General features: G+C 42.0%; 1 protein-coding gene across 2 annotated transcripts in view; it reads left to right on the forward strand.

Moving 5' to 3' along the window:
- Window positions 1-222: 222 nt before the first annotated feature.
- VCL (vinculin) overlaps window positions 223-27473 on the forward strand; it is a 127552-nt gene continuing 100301 nt past the window's right edge. Inside the window, exon 1 of one of the 2 annotated variants that reach the window (XM_003939793.4) lies at window positions 223-499. In XM_003939793.4, the coding sequence (XP_003939842.1) occupies window positions 332-499 (168 nt within the window). In that variant the 5' untranslated portion in view covers window positions 223-331. The remainder of the gene's footprint in view (window positions 500-27473) is intronic. The other variant, XM_003939792.4, reaches the window with a different exon arrangement.

Genomic DNA, 27473 nt, shown 5'->3' on the forward strand with positions numbered 1-27473 from the left:
GCGCTGGGGTTCGGGAATCCGGTAGCAATCCGGGCGGCTCAGCCCCAATCCCAGGCCCCTCCCTTGGGAATGGGGGCGGGGCGGGGTTTGGCGGCGCTGTGGCTTGGGCGGAGCATCTCGAAAAGGGACCAGTAGGAGTGGCGGCCTGGGTCTGAGCCACGCTGCTATTGGGCGCGGCGACGCGAGGGGGCGGGGCGTCCGTGAGGCTGGTTACGCTGAGGGAAGCCCCGACTCCGTAGTTGCTGCTCGGAGTCTGTCTCTTCGCCGGTTCCCGGCCGGGTGGATCCCACTTCTCTGTCGCCTGCGGTTCGCCGCCCCGCTCGCCGCCGCGATGCCTGTGTTTCATACGCGCACGATCGAGAGCATTCTAGAGCCGGTGGCACAGCAGATCTCCCACCTGGTAATCATGCACGAGGAGGGCGAGGTGGACGGCAAAGCCATTCCTGACCTCACCGCGCCCGTGGCCGCAGTGCAGGCGGCCGTCAGCAACCTCGTCCGGGTGAGCGCGCAGGGCCTGACGCGGGAGCGGGCGCGGGAGGTGTCCCCGGGGCCCTCGCCCGCGTCGCGGCTGCCCTTGGCCGGCTCGCTGGCCGTGGCTTTCCGCGTGGGCTCCGGAACCGGGCGCAAAGGATTCGAATGGCCGCTTCCCCGCCCTGTGACCTTGAGCGAGTCCTGAGACTCGCCTGGCCTCAGTGTCCTCATCTATGAAATGGGAGCAGTCATGAAAAAGGCTGCCTTGCGGGCTTGTTGTGAAGATCCGGGGAGGTATTATTTGTGGAGTGCCTCGCGCGGCGTGTGGCCCACAGCAGACGCCCGGTAAATGAGAGTTGCTGGGATGTCCGAAGGTCCCTGCTCCGCTTAGGCTTCGCCCCCTCGTTGACCCTCTCGCTTTCAGCGCCTTTTTAGGCCTCCTTGATCTGGCCTGTGTGGGGGAGGGAGAGCGGGCCCTCCCACGGATCCCTTGCCTTCTCTCCCAGGGATCCTTATTTGAGCCACGTTGTCCTCCTTTCTAATACTTCTGCCCCTCACCCTATGGCCCGCGTCGCCCACCCACGCTCCCCAGAGATCCCTGCATTCGGTCCTTTTATTCACTTGCCTCACTCTCTGTCGCCTCCTCCTCCCTCCTGGGCATTTTACTTCTGCTCACTCCTTTGGCACTCACACCTTTATGCAGTCATTCGTGACCACAACCTCGGTTTTTCCTTCCGCTCAGCTCTGCTGCCCTTCCTTTCATTCCCTCCTGTGGACATTTCCACCTGGCTTTACCTGCTGTCAAACGGCCTCCTCCCACTGGGGCCATTCCAGACTCTGGGGCCCTCCTTGGCCCCTCCTCCTGGCAGGAAGCAAGATGGAGCTGTTGGGAGAGGCCTGTGGAATATGGGATCTGCCGCCCCAGCCGGAGAGAAGGCTGGGGCATCCCCTCCCCATCCACAACTTTCCTGGTGGCTCTGCAGACCCCTGTAACTCACAGCTGTAACCACTAATCACTAATAAACGAGGTGATTTCTGAAGGAGGTGGAGCCCACGTCTAAAATGGGAAAAAAGAGGTGCTGAGACCAGGCTCCCAACACTCCCCTGGCTAAGGCACACATTTCTTTCCCACCCTAGGTGGGTGACTCAGACTGGCCCTGCTTGTGAGGAACAACTCTGGAAAAAGTTCATACTGCTCCCCCACTGAGCTGTGTAAATAGTGTATGTCAGGGCAGTTGGGAGGCAACTGTGGGTCTGTCTGGGTGGGGCTTGGGTTGCTTATCTGATTCAAGCACTTTAGCGCACTTAGAGGTTCTTTAGCAGCTGAAAGTCTTTCTCAGTCTTCAGGGGTCCCTGGACTGTCTCAAGCAATTCAGGAGACTGGTAGCTAGGAAGACAGGGAGACACCACCGACCAAATTCCTGATCTTTCTTCTGCATAGCTTTAGTAAGAATCTATTCATTCAGTAAGAATGCTGTATTCATTCACAATGTCTACTTGTACATTGTTCTTCTTTTTATAACTAATTTGAACAGAACACTCCAGAGTACATTCTTATGTAGTGTTGTCTAACCTGGCTACATTCCAGTCCTCCATTTTTCAACAAATAGGGAACAATGTAAAGAGACAAGGTAATAGTGTCTCTCCATGTAGTACTTCAGGAAATGAAATCTTAAAACCACATGTTGCACTTGGAACAGAGCTAGTGTAGTCTAGGGGTTGATATCTGGTTAGGCTATTTAGAGAAAAGTTATTTATGGGCTTCCATTGCCATGAATTAATAAGCATTGAATGTCTTTTATATGGAAAGCATTGCAATAAATCAGTGGTTCTCAGCTTGGAGTGTGCATGAGAATCATCAGCGGGGCTTTTTAGAAATAAAGATGTCCAGCTCCCACGGGTCAAGGCCTCTGTATTTTGCTTTTTTTCCCTTTTTTTGAGACTGGGTCTTTCTCTGTCACGCAGGCACTGGAGTGCAGTGGCATGATATAGTTCACTGCAGCCTCCGTCTCCTGGGCTGAGAAAATTCCCCTGCCTCAGCCTCCTGAGTAGCTGAAGGCCTTTGTATTTTTTTTTTTTTTTCTTTTTGAGACAGAGTCTTGCCCTGTCACCCAGGCTGGAGTGCAATGGCACGGTCTCAGCTCACTGCAACCTCTGCCTCCCGGGTTCAAGCAATTCTCCTGCCTCAGCCTCCTGAGTGGCTGGGATTACAGGCTCATGCTACCATGCCCAGCTAATTTTTTTGTATCCTTAGTAGAGATGGGGTTTCACCATGTTGGCCAGGCTGGTCTTGAACTCATGATCTTGTGATATGCCCGCCTCCGCCTCCCAAAGTGCTGGGATTGCAGGCGGGAGCCACCACGTCTGGCCTTTTTTTTTTTTTTTGAGATGGAGTCTCTCTGTCTCCAGGCTGGAGTGCAGTGGCGCAATCTCAGTTCACTGCCAGCTTCACCTCCCGGCTTCAAGTGATTCTCCTGCCTCAGCCTCCCAAGTAGCTGGGACTACAGGTGTGTGCCGCCAGCTAATTTTTGTATTTTTAGCAGAGATAGGGTTTCACCATGTTGGCCAGGATGGTCTCGATCTCTTGACTTCGTGATCTGTCTGCCTCGGCCTCCCAAAGTGCTGGGATTACAGTCATGAGCCATTGTGCTCTGCCAGGCCTTTGTATTTTTAAGAAGTTCCATAGGTGACAGTGATATATGCTCTTAGTTAGGAAACACTGTAATGCACACTATGAGAGAAATACCAAAGAAATAAAGTTATAAGATGAAAACAGTGATATGTAGTTAAGTGACATACTTCCCAACACATGCAAAAGAGGGAACTTGAGATTGGTGGTAGCTATGGGTTAGCCGAGACAAAGTAGGGAGGATTGTGCTGATAAATAGTTAATCACGACCAAAGGTATTTGTGAGTAAGTCACTTCCAGGTAACAGCTAGTAGATTATCTTGATCATAGTTCAGAAGACAAGTTGGAGAGAAATTGGAGATGAAGTTGGTGTGAGACATATAGGCAGTGTAACATAGGCCTTATCTAATAAGATGAGCAAAGGGAGCAGGAGGGGAGGAGGATGAGAATAGTATGTGAGAAAGACTGTGTGAGAATGGCATGTGAAAACAATATAGTGTGTTTTGGGGAGGCCAGAGGACCTACCCATTGCTTTACATTTTTGGTGCCAACTGTGACTGTTAAATATGTGGATTCTGTACATGCTTCAAATTGTTCTTGGAGGTAACATGTTGTCTGATATTTCTCTCTTTTTTAAAAATTTTATTTTGGTTTTAAATAGAGACAGGGTCTTGAATCCCTGGGCTCAAGCAATTCTCCTGCCTTGGCCTCCCAAAGTGCTGGATTACAGTTGTGAGCCACTGTTCTGGCCTGATATTTCTTCATATAGGTCCTCAGTTCCTGCCTTCAAAATTGGCACATGGGATCACTCAATAAGTATTGTTGAAGGAACTGTGGGAGGGGAGACAAATTGGGAAGCTTTTTAAATTGGTTGGTTATGAAGAAAATGAAGGCCTGGATTTGGGTGTGGCAGGGAAAATGGAGAAGGAATTAATCAGAAATATATTAGAAGGAGAAATAATGGAACTGGATAATTGAACTCTGAATTTGCTAGGAAAGAAACATGGTATTACTGTAAACTAATGAAACTGATTTTAGAGCATATCTTCTAGAATTTATGTAATCTCGGTGAGTGTTTCTTGGGAGTTACTTTGGGAGGTTATATCCTTCTTCCAGTGCTTTTCTTTGGGAATTTATTTCAGATTATTTACATACGTATGCCAAATTAGTCTTATTTTGGTCAAGAAAATGTACATTTTGACTGAAGTAGGCATTCTTGAGCTCAACTACTTTATTACTGTTCTTGAGTCTAAATGACTTTTGGATATTTCCAAAATTAAAATTTATGGATTAAGTTCTGAATTGTTGTACATAGTCATTCACTTGTCAAGCAGGTATTTATTGAGACCCCTCTGAATGTCATAGCGATAAGTATCATGCTTGGCACAATCAGTATGATACTGGATTGGAGGTCTTAAGTAGCACTGAGGAAATAGAGTATGATGGAAAGTCAAAGGAAGGTGAGATAGAGGCTTCATGGAGGATATAACATTGAATTGGGTCTTAAAGAGAGATGGGATTTGAATATTTAGAGATGTGGTAAGAAAGGCATTACTTGGCCAGGCAAGGTGGCTCATGCCTGTAATCACAGCACTTTGGAGGGCTGAGGTGGGTAGATGACGAGGTCAAGAGATCGAGACCATCCTAGCCAACGTGGTGAAACTCTGTCTCTACTGAAAATGCAAAAATTAGCTGGGTGTGGTGGCAGGCACCTTAGTCCCAGCTACTCAGGAGCCGAGACGGTGGTGACTCAAGAAAGAGAGAGAGAGAGAGAGAGAGAGAGAGAGAGAGAGAGAAGCATTACTTACTTTTATGGGAGCAGTACTCATTAGGATTTGTAATTTCACGGTCATCACTTTTTCTCACCCTAGGTGAGAGTTACTTATTTTGAGATGGAGTCTCACTCTGTAGCCCAAGTTGGAGTGCAATGGCATGATCTTGGCTCACTGAAATTTCTGCCTCCTGGGTTTAAGCGATTCTCCTGCCTCAGCCTCCCAAGTAGCAGGGATTATAGGCAACGCTACTTAAAACTGTGTTTGAAGCAGTTTTAAACACAGAGAGTGAGTCCAATGCAATAATGAAACAAGGGAGAGGAGGTAGTTAAGGGACAGGAGGTAGTCAAGGGAAGGGTGGGAAAGGAAAAATAGAGAAGGGGCACAAGAAATTCTAAGAAGGCTTGATTTAGTAGGCAGTGTGAAAATGTCACAGGTCTTAGACTGAGTACTTTGTAGCATGGTATATAAATTTTTCTTTTCTTTTTTTCATTAAAGTGGCCCATAGAAATGTGTCAGTCTGTGATGTGACATTACAGTCATGCCAGTTTTATTAATGGGGCTTCAGATACTTTGCTTTCTCCAGTGCGTCTGAGAGCATGTGTTGTAAGTACTCCTTGGGCTCATGAAATACTTATTTTTGGAATTTTTGTGGCCTTGACTTTTATGGGCCTCACAGGTATATCATATGCTCTTGGGACCAGCTCTGGGACAAATAGCAGTATTGTCTTCCCTTTACACTGGTAAATGGGAAAGATAGCTCTGCTCTTTTGTTGTTATTTAGAGATGGAGTCTTGCTCTGTCACCCAGGCTGGAGTACAGTGCTGTGATCATAGCTAACTGCAGCATTTAACTCCTGGGCTCAACAGATCCTCCCACCTCAGCCTCCCTAGTAGCTGGGACTACAGGGGTGCACCTCCACCCCAGCTAATTTTTATTTTTATTTTTTTTGTAGACATGGGGTTTCATCTTATTTCCAAGGGTGATCTTGAACTCCTGCCCTTGAACAATAGTGCTTCAGTCTCCCAAAATGCTGGGATTATAGGCATGAGCCATGTGTCCAGGCTACTCTAATCTTAAAAAGAGATCAACAGTTAATCTTGTCATTGTAATTATCAGTATTAACATCTGAAAATATTTTTGCTTTTAAAATTTGGTTGATATTAGATTTTATTTCAGTTAAATAAATAACAGTGTTTAGGTGTGTGACTTTTTTTCTTCCTAATATTTTTCCATATTTTCCAATTTTTGAAAATTAATATATAATTCCTATGTTAAGGAAAAAATAGAGTAAATAAAAAGAATATATATATGATCATTTATAGTTCATAAAATACTTTCATATTTATAATCTCATAGCAATCCTGTGGGTAGATATAGTGGTAGTCCCCATTTTACAGATGAGGGAGGATACTGTATTGTAGTTCAGAGAAATTAAGTAACCTGCCCACATTGGCACAGCTAGTTAGCCTGGAACACAGCTAGTTGAACAGTGGTCTGTTGTTCCTGATCCTCTGCTTTTTTTCCACACCACCATTCCACATCTACTTAGAGCATAGTTGTTAAATATCATTGGAGTCTTCCCATCTAGAATCAGAAGCAACAGGAATGCTGTTAGTCACAGAGGTTCCATTTGTCCTGGGCCTGGCAACAGTATCTGCTTAGAGCCTGGCTTTAGCATAGCCTGCACGAATGGCCTCTATGAGAAGTATGATGTGAAGGTAAGCTTGCTTCATAGCCACACTCAATTTCACAGCATTTCTTTTTTGAGAAGTTATAGTAGATACAGATCAGCACAAAAGTATGCCTGAAAGCCGAGTGCGGTGGCTCAAGCCTGTAATCCCAGCACTTTTGGAGGCTGAGGCGGGTGGATCACGAGGTCGAGAGATCGAGACCATCCTGGTCAACATGGTGAAACCCCGTCTCTACTAAAAATACAAAAAATTAGCTGGGCATGGTGGCACGTGCCTGTAATCCCAGCTACTCAGGAGGCTGAGGCAGGAGAAATGCTTGAACCCAGGAGGCGGAGGTTGCAGTGAGCCGAGATTGCGCCATTGCACTCCAGCTTGGGTAACAAGAGTGAAACTCCGTCTCAAAAAAAAAAAAAAAGTATGCCTGAAAAATAGATAAAGAGTTTATGTGGTGTATGTGACTGCTTAGCTTGAAGCCTATTAGAATGAAATCATATTTAAAATAAATTTGTAGATTCCTTGGGGGATCATGAAGTTTCATTTGTAAAAGTGTCCCTACATCAAAAGAGATGTAAGAATGAGACAGATATCTATCTATCTATCTATCTATCTATCTATCTATCTATCTATCTATCTATATTTTTTTCTGTTTTGAGACATAGTCTCGCTCTGTTGCCCAGGCCGGAGTGCAGTGGTGCGATCTTGGCTCACCTCAACCTCCGCCTCCCAGGTTCAAGCGGTTCTCCTGCCTCAGCCTCCTGAGTAGCTGGGATTACAGATGCATGCCACCACAGCTGGCTGATTTTTTGTATTTTTAGTACAGACAGGGTTTCACCATGTTGCCCAGGCTGGTCTCAATCTCCTGACCTCTTGTGATCCACCCGCCTTGGCCTCCCAAAGTGCTGGGATTACAGGTATGAGCCACTGCACCCAGCCAGAGACAGATACATATTTTGTTTCAGTAATTTTTAACATTTACTCATGTGACTGAGAGAATGGAAGATTTTTGGAGATGCACAGTTATCCTTTGGTATCCAGGGGGGATTAGCTGCAGAACCCCCCTCAGATACCAAAATCTGCAGATGCTCAAGTTTCTTATATAAATTGGTGTAGTATTTGCATATAACTTATGCACATCCTCCTGTATACTTTGTCATCTCTAGATTACTTATACTGTAATACCCAATATGATGTAAATGTTAAAAATAGTTGTTATACTGTGTTGTTTTAAATTTTTATTGTTACATTATTTTTTATTTTTATTTTTATGTTTATTTATTTTTTTGAGACAGAGTTTCACTGTCACCCAGGCTGGAGTGCAGTTGCATGATCTCAGCTTATTGCAACCTCCACCTCCCAGGTTCAAGTGATTCTCCTGCCTCAGCCTCCCGAGTAGCTGGGATTACAGGCACCCACCATCATGCCCAGCTAATTTTTGTAGTTTTAGTAGATTTGAATTTCACCATGTTGGCCAGGCTGGTCTCAAACTCTTGACCTCATGTGATGCACCCACCTCGGCCTCCCAAAGTGTTGGGATTGCAGGTGTGAGCCACTGCACCTGGCCTATTTTTATTTTTATTTGTATATTTTTGTCCTCCAGTTGGTTGAGTTCATAGATGTGGAACTCAAGGATATGCAGGGCTGACTGTATATGTTTCTACAACTATATTTATAATTTTAATGGAACCACAACTTAAATGTTTCTTTATATCTACACAGTGGAAAATTGGGCTTTTCTAAAGCTGTTATATAAATCGACCTGGTATAGCTCTAAATGGACAAAGTAAGAGGGCAAAAGTCCTCTGTTATCAGTGACAGTAGCTTAGATTGGGTCCGCCTGTTACAGTCCTGGAGTAAGGACAAGAGTAGGACAAACTACTTTTAAAGACTCATTTGAATTTTACCACTTCTTGGATATTTTTTTAAAAACAAACTAGCCTGGTTATTTCATATACAGGTTAAGTCATCCTAATCTGAAAATCTGAAATGCTCCAAAATCTGTAACTTTTTGAGTATTGACATAATGCCACTCGTGGAAAATTCCACATCTGACGTCATGTGATGGGTAGAAGTCAAAATTTTGTTTCATGCACAAATTATTATATAAGATTACTTTCAGGCTATGTGTATAAGGTATGTATGAAACCTAAATGAATTTTATAGTTAACTGTGGGTCCCATCTCCAATATAGTTCATGATATATATGCAAAAATTCCCAAATCCAAAAAAAACCTGAAATATGAGACACTTCTGATCTGAAGTGTTTCAGATAAGGGATATTCGACCCATACTTACTTAATTACTCATCATTTATATAATTATGAAATGTTCATGTTTTATATATAGTCATTTTATTTATTTTTATTTATTTATTTAGGGACAAGGCCTCACTCTGGTGCCTAGGCTGGAGTGCAGTGGCACAATCTGAGTTCACTGTAGCGTTGACCTCCTGGGCATTGATTCTCCCACCTCAGTCTCCCGAGTAGTTGGGACTACAGGCTTGCACCATCACGCCTGGCTATTTTTGTATTTTTAGTAGTATTTAAACAAATATCCAAATGAGGTTTTGCCGTGTTGCCCAGGCTGGTCTTGAACTCCTGGGCTCAAGTGATCCATCTGCCTTGGCCTCCCAAAGTGCATTGTTTTCAGACGTGAGCCACTGTGCCTGGCCAGGATTGTCATTTTAAAAGCCTTCTGATAATTCCTGGTCTTTCACAGCACCCTTAGGAAATGAGTAGAATGGGAATATCCTCATTATGTATAGCCTGTAGTTCAGCATAGCATGGAGATGCTCTGTTATTACACTCATTCTTGTTCAGTGTCTTTTGTCTCATAGGTCGTAGGTTCCTCAGTGGCAGGGATGATGCCTATCTGGGTTATAGGTATGCAATATAATTTGTTTTTGAGACAGGTTTTGCTCTGTCATCCAGGCTGGAGTGCAGTGGCTTATAAAAATAAAAATAAAATTACTATATGCAAATGCTGAGATATAAATGATCTTGGTTTACTGTAACCTCCACCTCCTGGGTTCAAGCTATTCTCCTGCCTCAGCCTCCTGAGTAGCTGGGATTGCAGGCACATGCCACCACACCCAGCTAATTTTTGTATTTTTTAGTAGAGCCAGGGTTTCACCATGTTGGCCAGGCTGGTCTTGAACTCCTGACCTCAAATGATCTACCTGCCTTGGCCTCCCAAAGCTTTGGGATTATAGGCATGAGCCACTGCTCCCAGTCTAAATTTTTTTTTTTTTTTTTTCCTGAGATGGAGTTTCACTCTTGTTGCCCAGCCTGGAGTGCAGTGACGCGATCTCTACTCATTGCAACCTCCGCCTCCCGGGTTTAAGTGATTCTCCTGCCTCAGCCTTCCAAGTAGATGGGATTCCAGGCACCCGCCACCACTGCCAGCTAATTTTTTGTAGTTTTAGTAGAGACAGGGTTTCACCATGTTGGCCAGTCTGATCTCGAATTCCAGACCTCAGGTGATCCACCCACCTTAGCCTCCCAAAGTGCTGGGATTACAGGCATAAGCCACCACGCCCGGCCTAAGTTTTTAAATTAAACGAACATAGGCATATCATTCATTTTTATTTATAATATAGTATTAAGAATTATTGTACAATGGATATTTTCCATCTCAAGCTTTCAAACATCTGATATAGCCAAATTTGAACCAGTTCATGGAATTTATAATGGGCTTTGACTGAAACAAGTGAAATATATATTAAGAGAGAGGAATGAATGGCTAACTGCCCATTGTTTGAGATAACAAAAGTGTTCAGGCTATTTTGAGTTGTGGTTTTTCTGTTTCAGAGTCATTTCAGCTATGCAGATCACTTACTAAATTCATAATGTGAAAGTATGTTGCCTTCTATCTGAAAGTGGCATTGGGATTTTTGCATTCTCTTTTTGGGACTGCCTTTTTAAAATTTAAAGATTTAGACCAGATGTTGATATATTATTTGGAGCCCTGCTGGTTACAGTGTAGTCTCATACTATGAGTAAGAATTCCTCATTAAAGGATCTTTATTTCTCTGAACCATATGGCAAGAGACAAAGATATCATAAAGTTGGGTCAGCTGCTTTTTTTGCTTTCTGGCTGATTGGGACCCACCCTTTTCATTAAACCTTTAGGTCATGGTTCTGATGGTGGGGTATATTTTTACATAATAAACCAGCATTAGGGCAATATCACAAGAAGTAGCAGTCCTTAATGAGAAAATATCAGAGATTAGCTGCTTTCTTTTGTAGAGGTTTCTATCTAGAATAATGCTCTTTGGTCAGAATTCTTGATGAGAAAGGTCCATTCAGTCAGTTCTTGTTGCTCTTAGGCAGGGCAGCCCGTAAACCTTTCCGTATAGATAGGACTAGAATAAAAAACAAACTTCTGCCTTGGCATTTTTAAGCTTCAACAACTTTCAGTGCCATATAATGTAAATCCTTCAGAGTTAACTCTTTGGGGGAAAATTTAAGTCTGTAATAAGACTGAAATGCAAAAGAAATTTGATACATTGGAGGAAGGACCTCTCATTGAGAGCTTTCATCTGTCCTTTTCCTTGTTCCTTGAATCTGTAGAAGTCTTGCAGTGTATGTTTGAATATATTAGGTTACGTAAGTTCAGGTAACATAAGTTTCAAATTGTCTAGGTGGCTACTGCTTTTTTTTTTTTTCAGACAATTTTAGTATTTAATTCTGTTTCTATTGGGAATTGTTATGGAAAGGAAAGCTGTCTTACCTTTTTCTGTTTTTATTTATTAATTAATTATTATTATTATTATTATTTTGAGACAGAGTCTCACTCTGTTGCCTAGGCTGGAGTGCAATAGCACGATATTGACTCACTGCAACCTCTGCCTCCTGGGTTTAAGCAATTCTCCTGTCTCAGCCTCCCAAGTAGCTGGGACTACAGGCATGCATCACCTGTAGTCCCAGCTAATTTTTATAATTTTAGTAGAGATGGATTTCACCATATTGGCCAGGCTGGTCTTGAACTCCTGACCTCAAATGATCCATCCGCCTCAGCCTTCCAAAGTGTTGGGATTACAGATGTGAGCCACCACAACAGCCATCTTTTTCTTTTTTTTCCTTTACTTTGAGATGGAGTCTTACTCTGTTGCCCAGCCTGGAGTGCAGTGCTGAGACCTCTCACTGCAACCTCTGCCTCCTGGGTTCAAGTGATCCTCTCTCCTCAGCCTCCCACGTAGCCAAGATTAAAAGTGTGCACCACCACACCTGGCTAATTTTTTGTATTTTTAGTAGAGACAGAGTTTCACCATGTTGGCCAGGCTGATCTCAAACTCCTGACTTCAAGTGATCTGCCCACCTTTGCCTCCCAAAGTGTTGGGATTATAGGCGTGAGCCACTGCATTCGGTTTACTTTTTTCTTCTTAACAAGTTATAAAAAGATTTATTAGGGAAAGAAGTTGAGATCAATAGGTAAGTAGGGAATTTTGTTCTTTGATATTTTTATCATAATTAAAGTATTTTAGTTTTCATACACTAAAAATAATATGATTGAACAGCATACTATTAACAATCACATTTTATTATGCTGAGTCTTCATATAGCCTGAAAGAATAATTTTTCTTGTTACAAAATAATATTTTTATTATTGAAATTTTAGAATATCTATCTTTATTCGCAATCTTCTTTTCAGTGTTTCTCAGCCTTTTCCATTTCGTTCTATTTGAACTTGATTTACATCATTTTTCTTTTTACTCCAAACCAATTTGTTTCTCTGGGTATAAATACAAATTTAACTATATGTAGATGCACCAGCTCTTATCCTTTTCACAGTTAAAACGAAAACAAAAACAAAACCCCCCTCTAGTTCACTTTCCTGCTCATGAGTTTCAAAGCAAGGTGAGGAAAAAACCCACTGTCTTACAATGCCCTAAGACTTTCTCTGCCATTTGAGGAGCTGTGCTCTAGATAGGAAACTGCTATTTCAGAAAGTATGAAATGAAATAACTTCAAGATAATGAATTACATCCTGAAAGAACTTCTGGTCTCAACATACTTATTAAGACATGGGGGCTGGGCGCAGTGACTCATGCCTGTAATCCTAGCACTTTGGGAGGCTAAGATGGGTGGATCACCTGAAGTCAGGAGTTCGAGACCAGCATGGCCAACATGGTGAAACCCTGTCTCTACCAAAAACAAAAAAAATTAGCCAGATGTGGTGGCAGGCGCCTGTAATCCCAGTTACTTGGGAGGCTGAGGCAGGAGAATCGCTTGAATCTGGGAGGCAGAGGTTGCAGTGAGCCAAGATTGTGTCATTGCACTCTAGTCTGGGTGACAAGAGTGAAACTCCTCTGTCTCCAAAAGAGAAAGAAAAAAAGACATGAGGGTCAAATAACCATTGATTAAGTATGTGTATTGCATGTATGCAAAGAGGTAGAGTGGGATAGAGTGTTAGGTAAAAGGGAACTTGTATAATTAGACATAGGAAATGGGAACTCACTGCCTTCTTTCAAGTCCCTTGGTAAAAACTTTGTAGATTTTGTGTCCTCATATACTGGATCATCAGTCCTTGATAATGGATTTTATCAAATTTTCTTGGCCCTTCCCTCCCTACTCCCTTAAGATTTCTCCCTTTAGACTGTTGGTTTCCTGAGGGCAAGGACTGGGTTATATTCTTCATATTATTGGTTTTATGTTTATCATAGTCCCTTACTTATGGTAGTTCTTCAGTTAATTGTGTTATGTTCTGATATTTGGGATACCAGCTAGCATTTTAGGTTATTTTATGACAATAAGGATACCTGATTATCTCTTGCCCCTATTGGAAGGCATGGTGTTTCTCTTTTCCTGCCATCAAATGTTGCTATGTATCAAATATTTCAACAATCATAAAGAGAAACAAAGATTCATAAGTGATATTATATTATGTTGGCACATATTCTGAACTTTTAGATTCCAAAAAATTCCTTTTCACTTCTGTCAGAAGTTAGCACACTGGATTGGCATGAATGTGGGGTATGTGTATAGAGGAGAGAGGTGGTGAATCTTAGAACTCAAAATGTTTTACAAATATTGTTAAGCTGCAGAAAATAGAGTCTTTGGCCTTTAGAGAATTTCCCACTGATAAAATTTCCAGTTGAATGACTTTTAAGGGGAAACTGGCTGAATTTCACTGCACTTCTTACCACAGCTGGCCACAATCCAAGTCAAAGTCATTCCTTCTTTTGAAATAAGCTTAAGTTATTCCCATGAGTAAGCTTTCTGTGAAGAAAGAGAAATGGCACAGTTGTTAGAGTTGAGAGTTGAGGGACCTCTATTATATAGCTTCTTTGTGTTTCCAGCCTTCTCTTTGTCCTCTTTCCATCCCTGGAGAACTGGCTCATCTTTTATCTAGCAGTTGGATAACATGTTTTTATTCATGCAATTAAAATAGATAAGGATATATGAATGGGCTAGTAAATCTTATATAGAAAAAATTTAGATCAGCAACACTTAAATTTCTCATTCTACAATTCTCCAAATAGTAAAATTATTTGTCAAACTCTAGCTATGCACATTGTTAGGTGTTGGGAACAACACTAGGAAATAAAAGATATGGTCTCTGACCGCAAGTTGTCTAAAACATAGGTGAAATCAATAATCTTATAAAAAATGTATCCACATTCTCTCCACCAATGTAATTGTTACAGAATTTAAATTATTCTTCAAGAAGAGTTGTGTGTTACTACTACAAATAGAGTGGTTTTTATTATTTGGAGTCATAGAGAATATGTGAAGTGATACTGACATGCGGGAAGAGTGACACACACAGTGGGCCAGCAGCAGATTGAGACTGGTATAGTATGAGGGGGAGTGAGGAGGTGACGGGACACCTAGTTAGGAAGAGACCTTTGCACATTGGCCTCAGCTGCTTTCTGCTTGTGGCTACCGAAACTCACTGGGTTTTTGTTTCTTCCAAAGCACAGTGCTTATTGTTGGCCTTCCTTCTGCCTGATATACTCTTCTGTACTTCTCTACTTGGATAATTTCTACTAATCCTCAGTTCTCGTATTAAAATGTCCATTTTTCAGGGACACTTTACCAGACTACCTGTAGGCTAGATTAGGTCCTTCTATCATGTACTTTCTATATTTTTTCCCTTATTATGCTTATCTCAATTGTAATTAATTATTTGTGTGATTATTCACTGTTTAACATCTCTTCCCACTAGAGCTTCAGGGGCAAATATTGGCTCTGCTGTGTTTGTCCCTGAATTTTTAGTATCCATCATGGTGCTTGGTATATAGTAGGATCTTGCCTTGTGTAGTAAAATATTTGTTGAATAAGCAAATAGGAAGACCATTTTCTGCTCCTACCAAAACTGTTTAAAGCTTCTTTGGAGAAATATATATCAGGCTGTGGTTGAACCTTGGTGAAATTTAACTGCCAATTAGGAAAGTAGCTGTAAATCATTGCTTAACCCAGGGCATTGCATACGAAAGGACCATCTAATTCATGTTCCCTGAGTGAATAAAATCTGGGCACAGAGTCCTGGGGTGCAGATGGGGATAATCCTGCATAGCCCAACACAGGATTATGCAGAACATGTAAGTGTAAATACGAAATAAACATAGATTTAGAATTCTTTATTAGTTCTGATCCTTTGCAAATGAGCAGAATAGCCATCTTTGGCAAAGTGCAGGTAGTATGAGTTAGCAAATACCGAAGTCAGACTTTAGATATAGATACTAGATAAATCAGCATATGATAATCAGCACATGATAAAAATTTTAGGAGACAGTAGAATATAGTGGTTAAGAGTTAAACTCCTTAGTTTTAAATCCCACTATTGACACCTTTGAGATAGGTAACATTGAGGTAGTTATTCAATCTCCATTTTTCATGACCCTTCTGTGTAAAACAAAGATAAAGATAGTATTTAGCTCATAATGTTGTTGTGTGGGTTAAATTAGTTCATTAAAATATTTAGAATTATTCCTGACACAGAGCTAAGAGCTCAGTGAGTGTTAGATTTTATCATTACTGTATTTTCCCATGATTTTAAGTCATATTTGAAACGTTAGTCTAATGAAAAGGCAGTGTTGATTTTTTTTTTTTTAAATGTCTAAGCATAGCTTCTAACTTTTACTCAACAAGGCAAAATGCCAATGAAAGCTTTCAGTAGAATTCCATATGTTGTGGAATATAGTTTTACTAACTGTGGGGAAAATATCACACAGTTTTAAGTGCTTGAACCTTTGATTGCCAGTTTCCCATGATTAAAGATAGACATATAAATTTTTAATTTATATTTCTTTTGTTAGAAGCAACAGTGACAGAAAAAGTATATGTATTTTTTCCAATTTAGAAGCAAGAATTAGGGTTTATGATTTATGATTTTAGCTCAAGCATTCATTGTCCTATTTTCTTTTCTTTTTTGCATTTTTTTTTTTTTTTTTCCTGAAATGGAGTTTTGCTCTTGTTACCTAGGCTGGAGTGCAATGGCGCGATCTTGGCTCACCGCAACCTCCACCTCCTGGGTTCAGGCAATTCTCCTGCCTCAGCCTCCTGAGTAGCTGGGATTACAGGCACGCGCCACCATGCCCAGCTAATTTTTTTGTATTTTTAGTAGAGATGGGGTTTCACCATGTTGACCAGGATGGTCTCGATCTCTTGACCTCGTGATCCGCCCGCCTTTCTTTTCTTTTTTGTTTTTTGGTGACAGGGTCTCATTCTGTCACCCAGGCTGGAGTGCAATGGCTCGATCTTGGTTCACTGCATTCTGGACCTCCTGAGTTCAGGTGATTCTCTCACATCAGCCTCCTGAATAGCTAGGACTACAGGTGTACACAACCATGCCTGGTTTTGTATTTTTTGTAGAGATAGGGTTTTGCTGTGTTGTCCAGGCTGGTCTTAAACTCCTGGACTCAAGTGATCCACCTGCCTCAGCCTCCCAAAGTGCTGAGATTACAGGCATGAGCCACAATGCCTGGCCATTGTCCTATTTTTCTTTAAAAAAAAAGCAAAACAAAAATCCCAAAGGAGTACCCAGGCCATTCACTGAAACAATAAGATAGAATGAGCTTTCCAGGTAGAGTTGAGAAATATGATGCATTTGTGAAATATACTTTATCTGGAAACAGCCAATTTAGTTTTGAGGCAGGGACTCACTCTGTTGCTCAGGCTGAAATGCAGTGGTGTGATTTCAGCTCACCACAACCTCCACCTCCGAGGCTCAAACCTGCATTAGTCTCCTGAGTAGCTGGGACTACAGGCTTACACTACCATATCTGGCTAATTTTTGTATTTTTTGTTAGAGATGGTGTTTCTGCCATGTTGCCCAGGCTGATCTTGAACTCCTGGTTGCAAGTGATCCTCCCACCTCAGCTTCCCAGAGTGCTGGGATTACAGGCACATCACTGTGCCCAGCAGTTTATCAAATATTTAATGAGTACATTTTATGCCAGATATTAGTATAGTTTAATATCTTTTGCCTGAAAAAAGGGATAGAATTGCTTCCACATTCCTATCAAATACAGGAGTAATAGAGTTGAAAAGTGAGATTAGGAGACTGTAACTACTAGTTTGGAGGTTATGTTCAGTATTTCTGGTCTTTCAAGAGGTTTTTTGCTACATATATTTAACTTCAAAGTATTAAATTAGTTAGCATCCTTTCTATCCTCCTGAGTAATGAAAGGATCTTAAAACAATTTTTGGTTGGGCCTGGTGGCTCACGCCTGTAATCCCAGCACTTTGGGGGCCAAGGCAGGTGGATCACTTGAGGTCAGGAGTTTGAGACCAGCCTGGCCAACAAAGTAAAACCCCATCTCTACTAAAAATACAAAAAATTAGCCGGGCGTGGTAGTGAGCTCCTGTAATCCCAGCTACTCGGGAGGCTGAGGTGGGAGAATCAAAGGAACTTGGGAGGCGGAGGTTTCAGTAAGCTGAGTCCTTCTGAAAAAAAAAAGAAAAAAAAAAAATCCAAAACAAAAAAAACTCCACTTTTAATTCCATTACCTCCTTATATACTGTTGCCTAAGATTTAATTTGTCTTGACTTTTTCAACTTATGTATTTGACACGATTGTTGTCTTATACAGTTTTGCCCTCCATTTACCCACATTTAACCATTTTCTTTTTTTTTTTTTTTTTTTTTTGAGACGGAGTTTCGCTCTTGCTACCCAGTCTGGAGTGCAATGGTGCGGTCTCGGCTCACCGCAACCTCCGCCTCCTGGGTTCAGGCATTCTCCTGCCTCAGCCTCCTGAGTAGCTGGGATTACAGGCATGCGCCACCACGCCCAGCTAATTTTTTGTATTTTTTAGTAGAGACGGGGTTTCACCGTGTTGACCAGGATGGTCTCGATCTCCCGACCTCACGATCCACCCGCCTCAGCCTCCCAAAGTGCTGGGATTACAGGCTTGAGCCACCGCGCCCGGCTTACATTTAACCATTTTCTTTGAGATATAAGGGAAATGATGAATACCCTTTTTTTTTCTGGTATATTTCCCTTCTTGAGGTCCATCCTTCACTAATATCTTTGGTGGGGTCTTTGGGCTTACTGCCCAAACACTCTTTGTTTCTCAGAAAAATCCTTAGTTTGCCCTTATTTTGCTGTCTTTTTTGAAAGACAATTTAATTGCCTATGATAAAAATCTAAACTGATAGTGATTTTTTTTTCCAGCATTTTCAGACACTGAAAGATATTATGCCAATGTCTTATGCCTTCAAATCAGTCATCAGTCTAATTGTTACTTCTCTATTGGTTATGTCATTTTCCCCTGGGGTATTTATTTATTTATTTATTTAGAGGTGGAGTTTTGCTCTTTTTGCTCAGCCTGGAGTGCAATGATGTGGTCTCGGCTCACTGCAACCTCCACTTCCTGGGCTTAAGTGATTCTCATGCCTCAGCCTCCTGAGTAGCTGGGACTACAGGGGCACGCCATCACGCCCAGCTAATTTTTGTAATTTTAGTAGAGATGGGGTTTTACTATGTTGGCCAGCTGGTCTCTAACTCCTGATCTTAGATGATCCACCTGCCTTGGCTTCCTAAAGTGCTGGGATTATAGGCATGAGCCATTGTGCCCAGCTTTTTCCTGGTGTTTTAAATATCTTACTTTCTTGGGATTTTTTTGGGTTTCCTGTTTTTTTTTTTGAGACAAAGTCTCTGTCACCCAGGCTGGAGTGCAGTGATGTGATCTCTGCAAACTCCACCTTCCAGGTCCAAGCGATTCTCTTGCCTCAGCCTCCCAAGTAGCTGGAATTACAGTCATTCACCACCACATCCTGCTAATTTTTGTATTTTTAGTAGAGAGACAGGGTTTCACCATCTTGGCCAGGCTGGTCTTGAAGTCCTGACCTCAAGTGATCTGTCCACCTCAGTCTCCCAAAGTGTTGGGATTACAGGTGTGAGCCACTATGCTCAGAGTTTTTTTCTTTTTATTTATTTACTTTTGTAAATAAGGGGGCTTCCTATTTCCCAGGCTGGCCTTGAACTTTTGAGCTCAAGGAATCCTCCTGCCTGGGCCTCCCAAAGTCTTGGGATTACAGGCATGAGCCAACACGCCCGACCTAAACGGCTGTCTTTTTCCCTTCTAGAATTCCCTTTGGATCTCTTACAAAATCTGCTTCAGTTTTGATTGTCTCTTGTTCTTTTATTATACTTAAAATTGTCATTTGTTGTTGTTCTTGTTTTTTTTGGAGTATAGAAACTACAAGAGCTTAATACCAGAGCGAGAATAGCAAGGCACCTTTACAATCTGTTGAAGGCTGGATAAGGTGGCTCATGCCTGTTAACCCAGCACTTTGGAAGGCTGAGGCAGGCAGATTGGTTGAGCCTAGGAGTCCGAGTACACCCTGGAAAACATGGCGAAACTCCTTCGCTACAAAAAATACAAAAATTAACTAGGCATGGTGGTGTATACCTATAGTCCCAGCTACTTGAGAGGCTGAGATGGGAGGATTGCCTGAGCTGGAGATTGTGCCACTGCCCTCTAGCCTGGGCAACAGAGTGAGACTCTGTCTCAAAAATAAAAGAAAAATCTGGTGAAATGTCACGATACTCCTATTGTTTTGAGACTGTAGGAGTCTCTCACTCTTAATTTTTTAAATTTTGGATGTACATAATATTAGCTTTACAATTTTAACTTTGTTTTCTTTTTTGTTTTTCTGAGATGGAGTTTTGCTCTGTCACCCAGGCTAGAGTGCAGTGGCGCCATCTTGGCTCACTGCAACCTCTGCCTCCCCGGTTCAAGCAATTCTTCTGCCTCAGCTTCCTGAGTAGCTGGGATTACAGGTGCCTGCCATCACACCCAGCCAATTTTTTGTATTTTTAGTAGAGATGGGGTTTCACCATGTTGGCCAGGCTAGTCTTGAACTCCTGACCTCAGGTGATCCGCCTGCCTTGACCTCCCAAAGTGCTGGGATTACTGGCGTGAGCCACTGCGCCCAGCCAATTTAACCACAGTATACAGATCTGTGGCATTAAGTACATTCACGTAGTTGTGCAACCATTACCACCACATATCTCCAGAACCTTTTTATTTTCCCCAAGTGAAACTCCCCATTTCTCTTTCCCCCAGCCCCAGCCACTACCATTTTTTCTGTCTATATGAATTTGACTACTCTATGTAGGTGGAATCATAAGTGTTTGTTGTATATAAGTGTTTGTGTATACTGTATAACATACAGTATATTTTATGCTTTATGAAAGTGAAATCATATAGTATTTGTCCTTTTGTGATTGGCTTATTTTGCTTACCATAATGTCTTCAAGGTTCATCCATGTTGTAGCATGTGTCAGAATTTCCTTTATTTTTTTTATTTTTTATTTTTTTTTTGAGACGGAGTTTCGCTCTTGTTACCCAGGCTGGAGTGCAATGGCGCAATCTTGGCTCACCTCAACCTCCGCCTCCTGGGTTCAGGCAATTCTCCTGCCTCAGCCTCCTGAGTAGCTGGGATTACAGGCATGTGCCACCATGCCCAGCTAGTTTTTTGTATTTTTAGTAGAGACGGGGTTTCACTATGTTGACCAGGATGGTCTCGATCTCTCGACCTCGTGATCCACCCGCCTCGGCCTCCCAAAGTTCTGGGATTACAGGCTTGAGCCACCGCGCCTGGCCGTGAATTTCCTTTATTTTTAAGGCTGAATTATATTTCATTGTATGTGCATACCACATTTGTTTACCCATTCATCCGCTGATGGACATTTGGATTGCTTCCACCTGTTGGCTATTGTGAATAATGCTGTTATAATGCTGCTATTTCATCACATGTTTAATGCCTTAAGAGGCCTGAACTCTGTTTCTGAAGGGTGTAATCTTCTTTTTCTTTTTTTTTTTTGAGACAGGGTCTGATTTTGTTGCCCAGGCTGGAGTGCAGTGGCGTGATCTCAGCCTCCCAGGCGCAAGCCATCCTCCCACCTCAGCCTCCCAAGTAGCTGGGACTACTACAGGTGCATGCCACCATGTCTAGCTAATTTTTCCGGGGGGGAAAAAAAAATATATATATATATTTAATATAGAAGAATGAGGTTTTACCATGTTGCTCAGGCTGGTCTTGAACTCCTGGGCTCCAGTGATCTATCTGCCTTGGCCTCCCAAAGTGCTGGGATTACAGACGTAAGCCACTGTGCCCAGCTGGAATGTAAGCTGCTGCTTTTTTTTTTTTTTTTTTTTTTTTCTGAGATGGAGTCTCGCTCTGTTGCTTAGGTTGGAGTGCAGTGGTTTGATCTCAGCTCACTGCAACTTCCTCTTCCCTGGTTCAAATGATTCTCCTGCTCAGCCTCCTAAATAGCTAGGATTACAGGCATGTACCACCATGCCTGGCTAATCTTTTGTATTTTTAGTTGAGACAGTTTCACCATGTTGGCCAGGCTGGTCTTGAACTCCTGACCTCATGATTTGCCTGCCTTGGCCTCCCAAAGTGCCTGGATTACAGGCATGAGCCACCACGCCCAGCCCTGGAATGTAAGCTTCTGATGGACTTGAGCTAGTACTGTGAACTTAGCCTCTGATGCCAAGGAGCAAACATGGAATGAAAGCAGGCCGAAGGCCCGTTTGCATAATATGTCAGGAAGACAGGAAGGGAAGTTCATTCTGCTTTAGAGAGGCAGTGTTTGAAACATAAGGAAGTTTGCCAGCCAGAGAAAATGGGAATACCTTCTGTGCAGAGTGAATACAAAGATACAAGGGTGTGAGTGTGCAGTTAGGGAACGGGGAAACTTTAGTAATGAGACTGTTAAGGTAGATTGTGTCCCTTGTGAAGATGACATAAATCAGTTAAAAAAAAAAAACAAACAAAATTAACTTCAGTTTTTGAATATGTATACAATTCACCTGGTTCAAAATTTAAAAGGTAAAAGTACACGGTGAAAAATCTCCCTTTCGCCCTTGAACTCCAGTCACCCAGTTTCCGTTCTCACAGGAAACCAATGGACTTAGGAAACACAGTTTCTTGGATATGTTTCTAGAGATAGTTTGTGCATAATCTGGCAGCGACTAGTCCCCTTTTATTCAAATGAAGACCTGTTATACCGTCTTGTCTTGATTCTTTTTTTTTTTTTTATCCTTTGCATGTTTTGGGGAATATTTCTTGTTCGTACCTACAGAAATTTCTCTTCTTTTGACAGTTAAAAATAGTCCCTTGATGGTTGTAAATAATTTATTTAACTAGACCCTTATGAAAGGATCTTTGGTTATTTGTGATCTGTTGCTGTTTCAGACAGTATGGCAAAGAATGACACAAATATGTCATTTTATGCATCTGCAAGTACATTTATAGGATAATTTCTAGAAGAGGAACATACTAAGCATTGGATGTTAGGCAACAGAGATATATTTATTATTATTATTTTTCCTTTATTTTACTTTAAGCTCTGGGACACATGTACAGAATGTGCAGGTTTGTTACATAGGTATACATGTGCCATGGTAGTTTGGTGTACCTGTCAACCCATCATCTAGGTTTTAAGCCCCTCATGCATTAGCCATTTGCCCTAATGCTCTCCCTCCCCTTGCCTCCTGCCCCTTGACAGGCCCCAGTGTGTGATGTTCCCCTCCCGCAACAGAAGTGTTTAAGCTGATGTATTAAAATTTTGGTAAAATAATCCTGGTAGCAGTGAGGAAGATGGAGTGGGGTGCTGGTGAGACACTGGGATTGGAGAGCCATCCATTCAAGCAAGAGGTAGTAAAAGCTGCCTACAAGCAGTGGAAGGAGTGCAGATAGAGAAAAGACCAATCTGCAGCATGTGTAGAATACAAGAGGGACAGGGAGAAAGGGAAAAAAAAAGATAAATTCTAGAGACAGACTTGTTATTACTTAATTTATATTTGAATTCATTGTGTTCTCAATTTTGAAAATGAATCAGCAAAGTAAATGTTTTAAAAATTGTAAATTGACCCTGCGTGGTGGCTCATGCCTGTAATCCCAGCACTTTGGGAGGTTGAGGTGGGCGGACATCAGGAGTTTGAGACCAGCCTGGCCAAAATAGCGAAATCCCACCTCCACTAAAAATACAAAAATTAGCCAGGCATGGCGGTGGGCACTTCTAATCCCAGCTACTCTGGAGGCTGAGGCTGGAGAAAACCTTGAACCCAGGAGGTGGAGGTTGCAGTGAGCCGAGATTGAGCCATTGCACTCTAGCCTGGGCGACAAGAGTGAAAGTCCGTCTCAAAAAAATAAAAAATAAAAAATATTACTAATTTGTCCTCAGGGCAGCACTATGTGGTTATGATTTCTATTTTAGAGGTAAGGAAACTAAGGCTCAAAGAATTTGAGCAACTTGTCCAGAGCCAGTAATTGGTAGTGTCAGACTGCAAATATTTTAATTATGCAAATGAGCTTACTTTGAGACATAGGACAGAAAACCTGGAATTCTTATTAAATCTAAAAGATCTCATCAGTGATTTTATTGAAGTTGAAGATGAAAGAAGTTATGCCCTTACCTTTTTGATCTCACTTGGAAGAAAGAAAAACAATACAATAGCTGGTAGCATGGATCCACCTAGAGAGATGCTGCAAGAAAACAATCTAGTTCAAGTGAGAGCTCAAAGGAAGGCGCCTAAGGAAAGGACTTGAATTCAGGAATACCAGTGTTTTTTAATGACTCTGATACTTATTCCAAGCTGGGAGGGACAGATATCTATGCTGGTAAGACTTTAATGAAAAATAGGGTCAACTGCTTAGTGGCTCACGCCTGTAATCCCAACACTTTGGGAGACTGAAGTGTGTGGATCACTTGAGCTCAGGAGTTTGAGACTAGCCTGGGCAACATAGTATATAAAAATATAAAAATTAGCTGGGCAGCCGGGCGCGGTGGCTCACGCCTATAATCCCAGCACTTTGGGAGGCCAAGGCAGGTGGATCACAAGGTCAAGAGATTGAGACCATCCTGGTCAACATGGTGAAACCCTGTCTCTAGTAAAAATACAAAAATTAGCTGGGCATGGTGGTGAGTGCCTGTAGTCCCAGCTGCTTGGGAGGCTGAGGCAGGAGAATTGCTTGAACTCAGGAGGCGGAGGTTGCGGTGAGCCGAGATTGCGCCATTGCACTCCAGCCTGGGTAACAAGAGCGAAACTCCGTCTCAAAAAGAAAAAAAAATTAGCCAGGCATGGTGGTGCATGCCTGTAGTCCCAGCCACTCAGGAGGCTGAGGCAGAAGGGTCACTTGAGCCCTGGAGGTTGAGGCTGCAGTGAACCGTAATCACCCTACTGAATTCTGGCCTGGGCAACACAGTGAGACCTCTCTCTCTCTCTCTCTCTCTCTCTCTCTCTAAAAATTATTTCATTTTATTTTGTTTAGAGACGGGGTTTCTCCATGTTGGTCAGTTTTTGGTCAAACTCCCAACCTCAGGTGATCTGCCCACCTCTGCCTCCCAAAGTGCTGGGATTACAGGCATGAGCCACTGTGCCTGGCTGACCTTGTCTCAAACAAAAAAAAAAAAAAAAAAAAAAAGAAAGAAAGAAATAAGAGAGAGAAAACAGTAGGCTAATCTGTTCTGTTTATGGTAAAAGTGTGGAAGAGTGCATACTAAAATGGTGGCAGGATTGAATGGTCAATTTCAGGTTAAAAAAATTTTTAGTGAAAAACTTTTTCTTACTATAGTTTGTGCTTTTACCCTAATAATGAACATGTGCCACTATGGAAATAAGAGAGATAAATTCTGTATTTCCCCCGAGACCCGCCCCACATCTTTTTGTTGTTATGTTTGTACTCTTCCTACTGCCTGGAGTTACCCTTCCTCTCTCATTAGAATGGGTTTGGTGTAGATGCCATTCTCCTCATGAAGCTCTTCCCACGCTGCTCTGTTGAAATAAATCTCTCCCTTTGCTGTGTTCCTAAAATATTTGACTATGGTTGTTATCATGAATTAGAGCTAATTGTGTTCGTGTCTGTTTCTACCCTCCTTTCTCTGAGCCCCCTTCCCAGCGTCCAAATTTGAGTCCATAGAATGGGAGTAATTACATATTTTAGTGTTGAATTGGTTGCATTTTCAGCACTGCAGTTTTTTTTCTCTGTCAGAACAAGAAAAGATAGGTAAAAATTTTGAGTCATAGAAGAATGACTTAAAACTTCCGAGGCAGTGATATGTCTATGTAAGCCAGATGAATACTCTTTCCTAATTTAAGAAGTCTCTGGAGTAAAAAGGGCCATAAATAAATAAAACATCTCTGAAACTGCCATACCTAGTACAACCGAAACATGATTGTTACATTTCAACTGACGTATACCAGAAGACTGTCTCTGAACTGGAAGCTCCAACTTGGGCTGTTCTAAAGCTTCTGTAAAAAGGCAAATTCCTCACTTAGTCTGCTGAAGTTATGTACTATAATCATGGCTCTAGAGAATGAGAATGCAAAAATCTCTCTTTTTCTCCTTGTCTAGAAATTGAACCTTTTACTTATTCTTGCCAGATAAACCATTCCTATTTTTTTTTTTTCCCTAACAAATGTTCTGTTGATCCTTCCTTTCATATCTTTTTTTCTTCTTTTCCTTCCTCAAAGCAACCAGTCTGGGTTAGGCTGATTGTTATCTTCTAATCTCTCCTTCCTCCTGCCAAGTAAATCTTAGGTATAGCTCTGATCTCAACACCTTGCTCAGAAACCTATATCTCTTCCCCATTGTCTTCCAGATTAAATTAAATTCCTTACTCTAGCTTTTCAGGTCTATCACATCCCTAACCCCTTTCTGATTTTTTTATTTCTCTGTGGAGAGCAGAAGTCAGCAAACTATAACCTGTGTGCCAAATGTTGTACTGTCCAGGAGCTAGGAATAGTGTTTGCATTTAAAAATATTTGGGAAAAAGAACAGAAGATGAATATTTTGTGACACAAGAAATTATTCAAAATTAAAACTTCAGCCCCGGTGCAGTGGCTCAAGCCTGTAATCCCAGCACTTTGGGAGGTAGAGGTGGGTGGATCACCTGAGGTGAGGAGTTCAAGACCACCCTGGCCAACACGGTGAAACCCTGTCTCTACTAAAAATACAAAAATTAGCTGGGTGTGGTGGCACACACCTGGTAGTTCCAGCTACTCGGGAGGCTGACGCAGGAAAATTGCTTGAACCCGGGAGGCAGCAGTTGCAGTGAGCCAAGATGGCGCCACTGCATTCTAGCCTGGGTGACAGAGACTCTGTCTCAAGAAAAAAAAAAAAAAAAAAAAAACCTAAAATAAAAATAACTAAATAGATAAAACTTCAGTGTCCATAATGTCCTTTTTTTTTTTTTGAGATGGAGTTTCGTTCTTGTTGCCCAGGCTGGAGTGCAATGGCACGGTCTCAGCTCACTGCAACCTCTGTCTCCTGAGTTCAAACGATTCTCCTGCCCCAGCCTCTCAAGTAGCTGGGATTACAGGTGTGTGTGGCTAATTTTTGTTTTTGTATTTGTAGTAGAGATGGGGTTTCACCATGTTGGCCAGGCTGGTCTTGAACCAGGTGATCCATTCACCTTGGCCTCCCAAAGTGCTGGGATTACAGTCATGAGCCACTGTGCCTGGCCTATGTTGTCTCTAGATCTCCAGGGACTCTCTGCTGTTATATATCTTCCACTTAAACTCTTAGTTTCAGATGGTTTTCATTTATGAAGCAAATATAGACTTGTGTTGTTCTTTAATGAATCGTTAGAAGTGAACTTAATATTTATTGAGGAATAAGATAAAAGGGTTGTAGCTTAGTGTGTAGGTGCTTTGCCAGCACTGTTTTTTTTTTTTTTTTTTTCTTTTGAGACAGAGTTTCGCTCTTGTTACCCAGGCTGGAGTGCAATGGCGCGATCTCGGCTCACCGCAACCTCCGCCTCCTGGGTTCAGGCAATTCTCCTGCCTCAGCCTCCTGAGTAGCTGGGATTACAGGCATGCGCCACCATGCCCAACTAATGTTTTGTATTTTTAGTAGAGACGGGGTTTCACCATGTTGACCAGGGTGGTCTCGATCTCTTGACCTCGTGATCCACCCGCCTCGGCCTCCCAAAGTGCTGGGATTACAGGCGTGAGCCACCGCGCCCGGCGCCAGCACTGTTTTTAATGCAGTCATGCATAATGAGGTTCCAACAACAGGCTGCATATGTGATGATGATACCATTAAGATAATATGATATTTTCACTGTACCTTTTCTATGTTTAGATATGTTTAGATACACAAATACTTTCAATTGAGTTACAGTTGCCTACAGTATTCAGAACAGTAACATGCTATGTAGGTTTGTAGCCTAGGAGCAGTAGCTACACCCTAAAGCCTTGGTATGTAGGAGGCTATACCGTCTAGGTTTGTGTAAATATGCTCCATGATGTTTGCAAAATGACAGAATTATCTGAAAGCACATTTCTCAGAACATATCCCTGTCATTAAATAATGCAGGACCGTACTTTTTTTTAAACAGTAATAAACTAGGTAAACTAATGGACTCTCATTATACTGTAATTCTCTCAGTTCTGACTAATTCTGATTATTCCTTTTCCCCAACTGGGAATAAGTTATCTGAGAT

This window comes from Saimiri boliviensis, chromosome 12, assembly GCF_048565385.1.
Source record: "Saimiri boliviensis isolate mSaiBol1 chromosome 12, mSaiBol1.pri, whole genome shotgun sequence".
NCBI lineage: Eukaryota > Metazoa > Chordata > Mammalia > Primates > Cebidae > Saimiri > Saimiri boliviensis.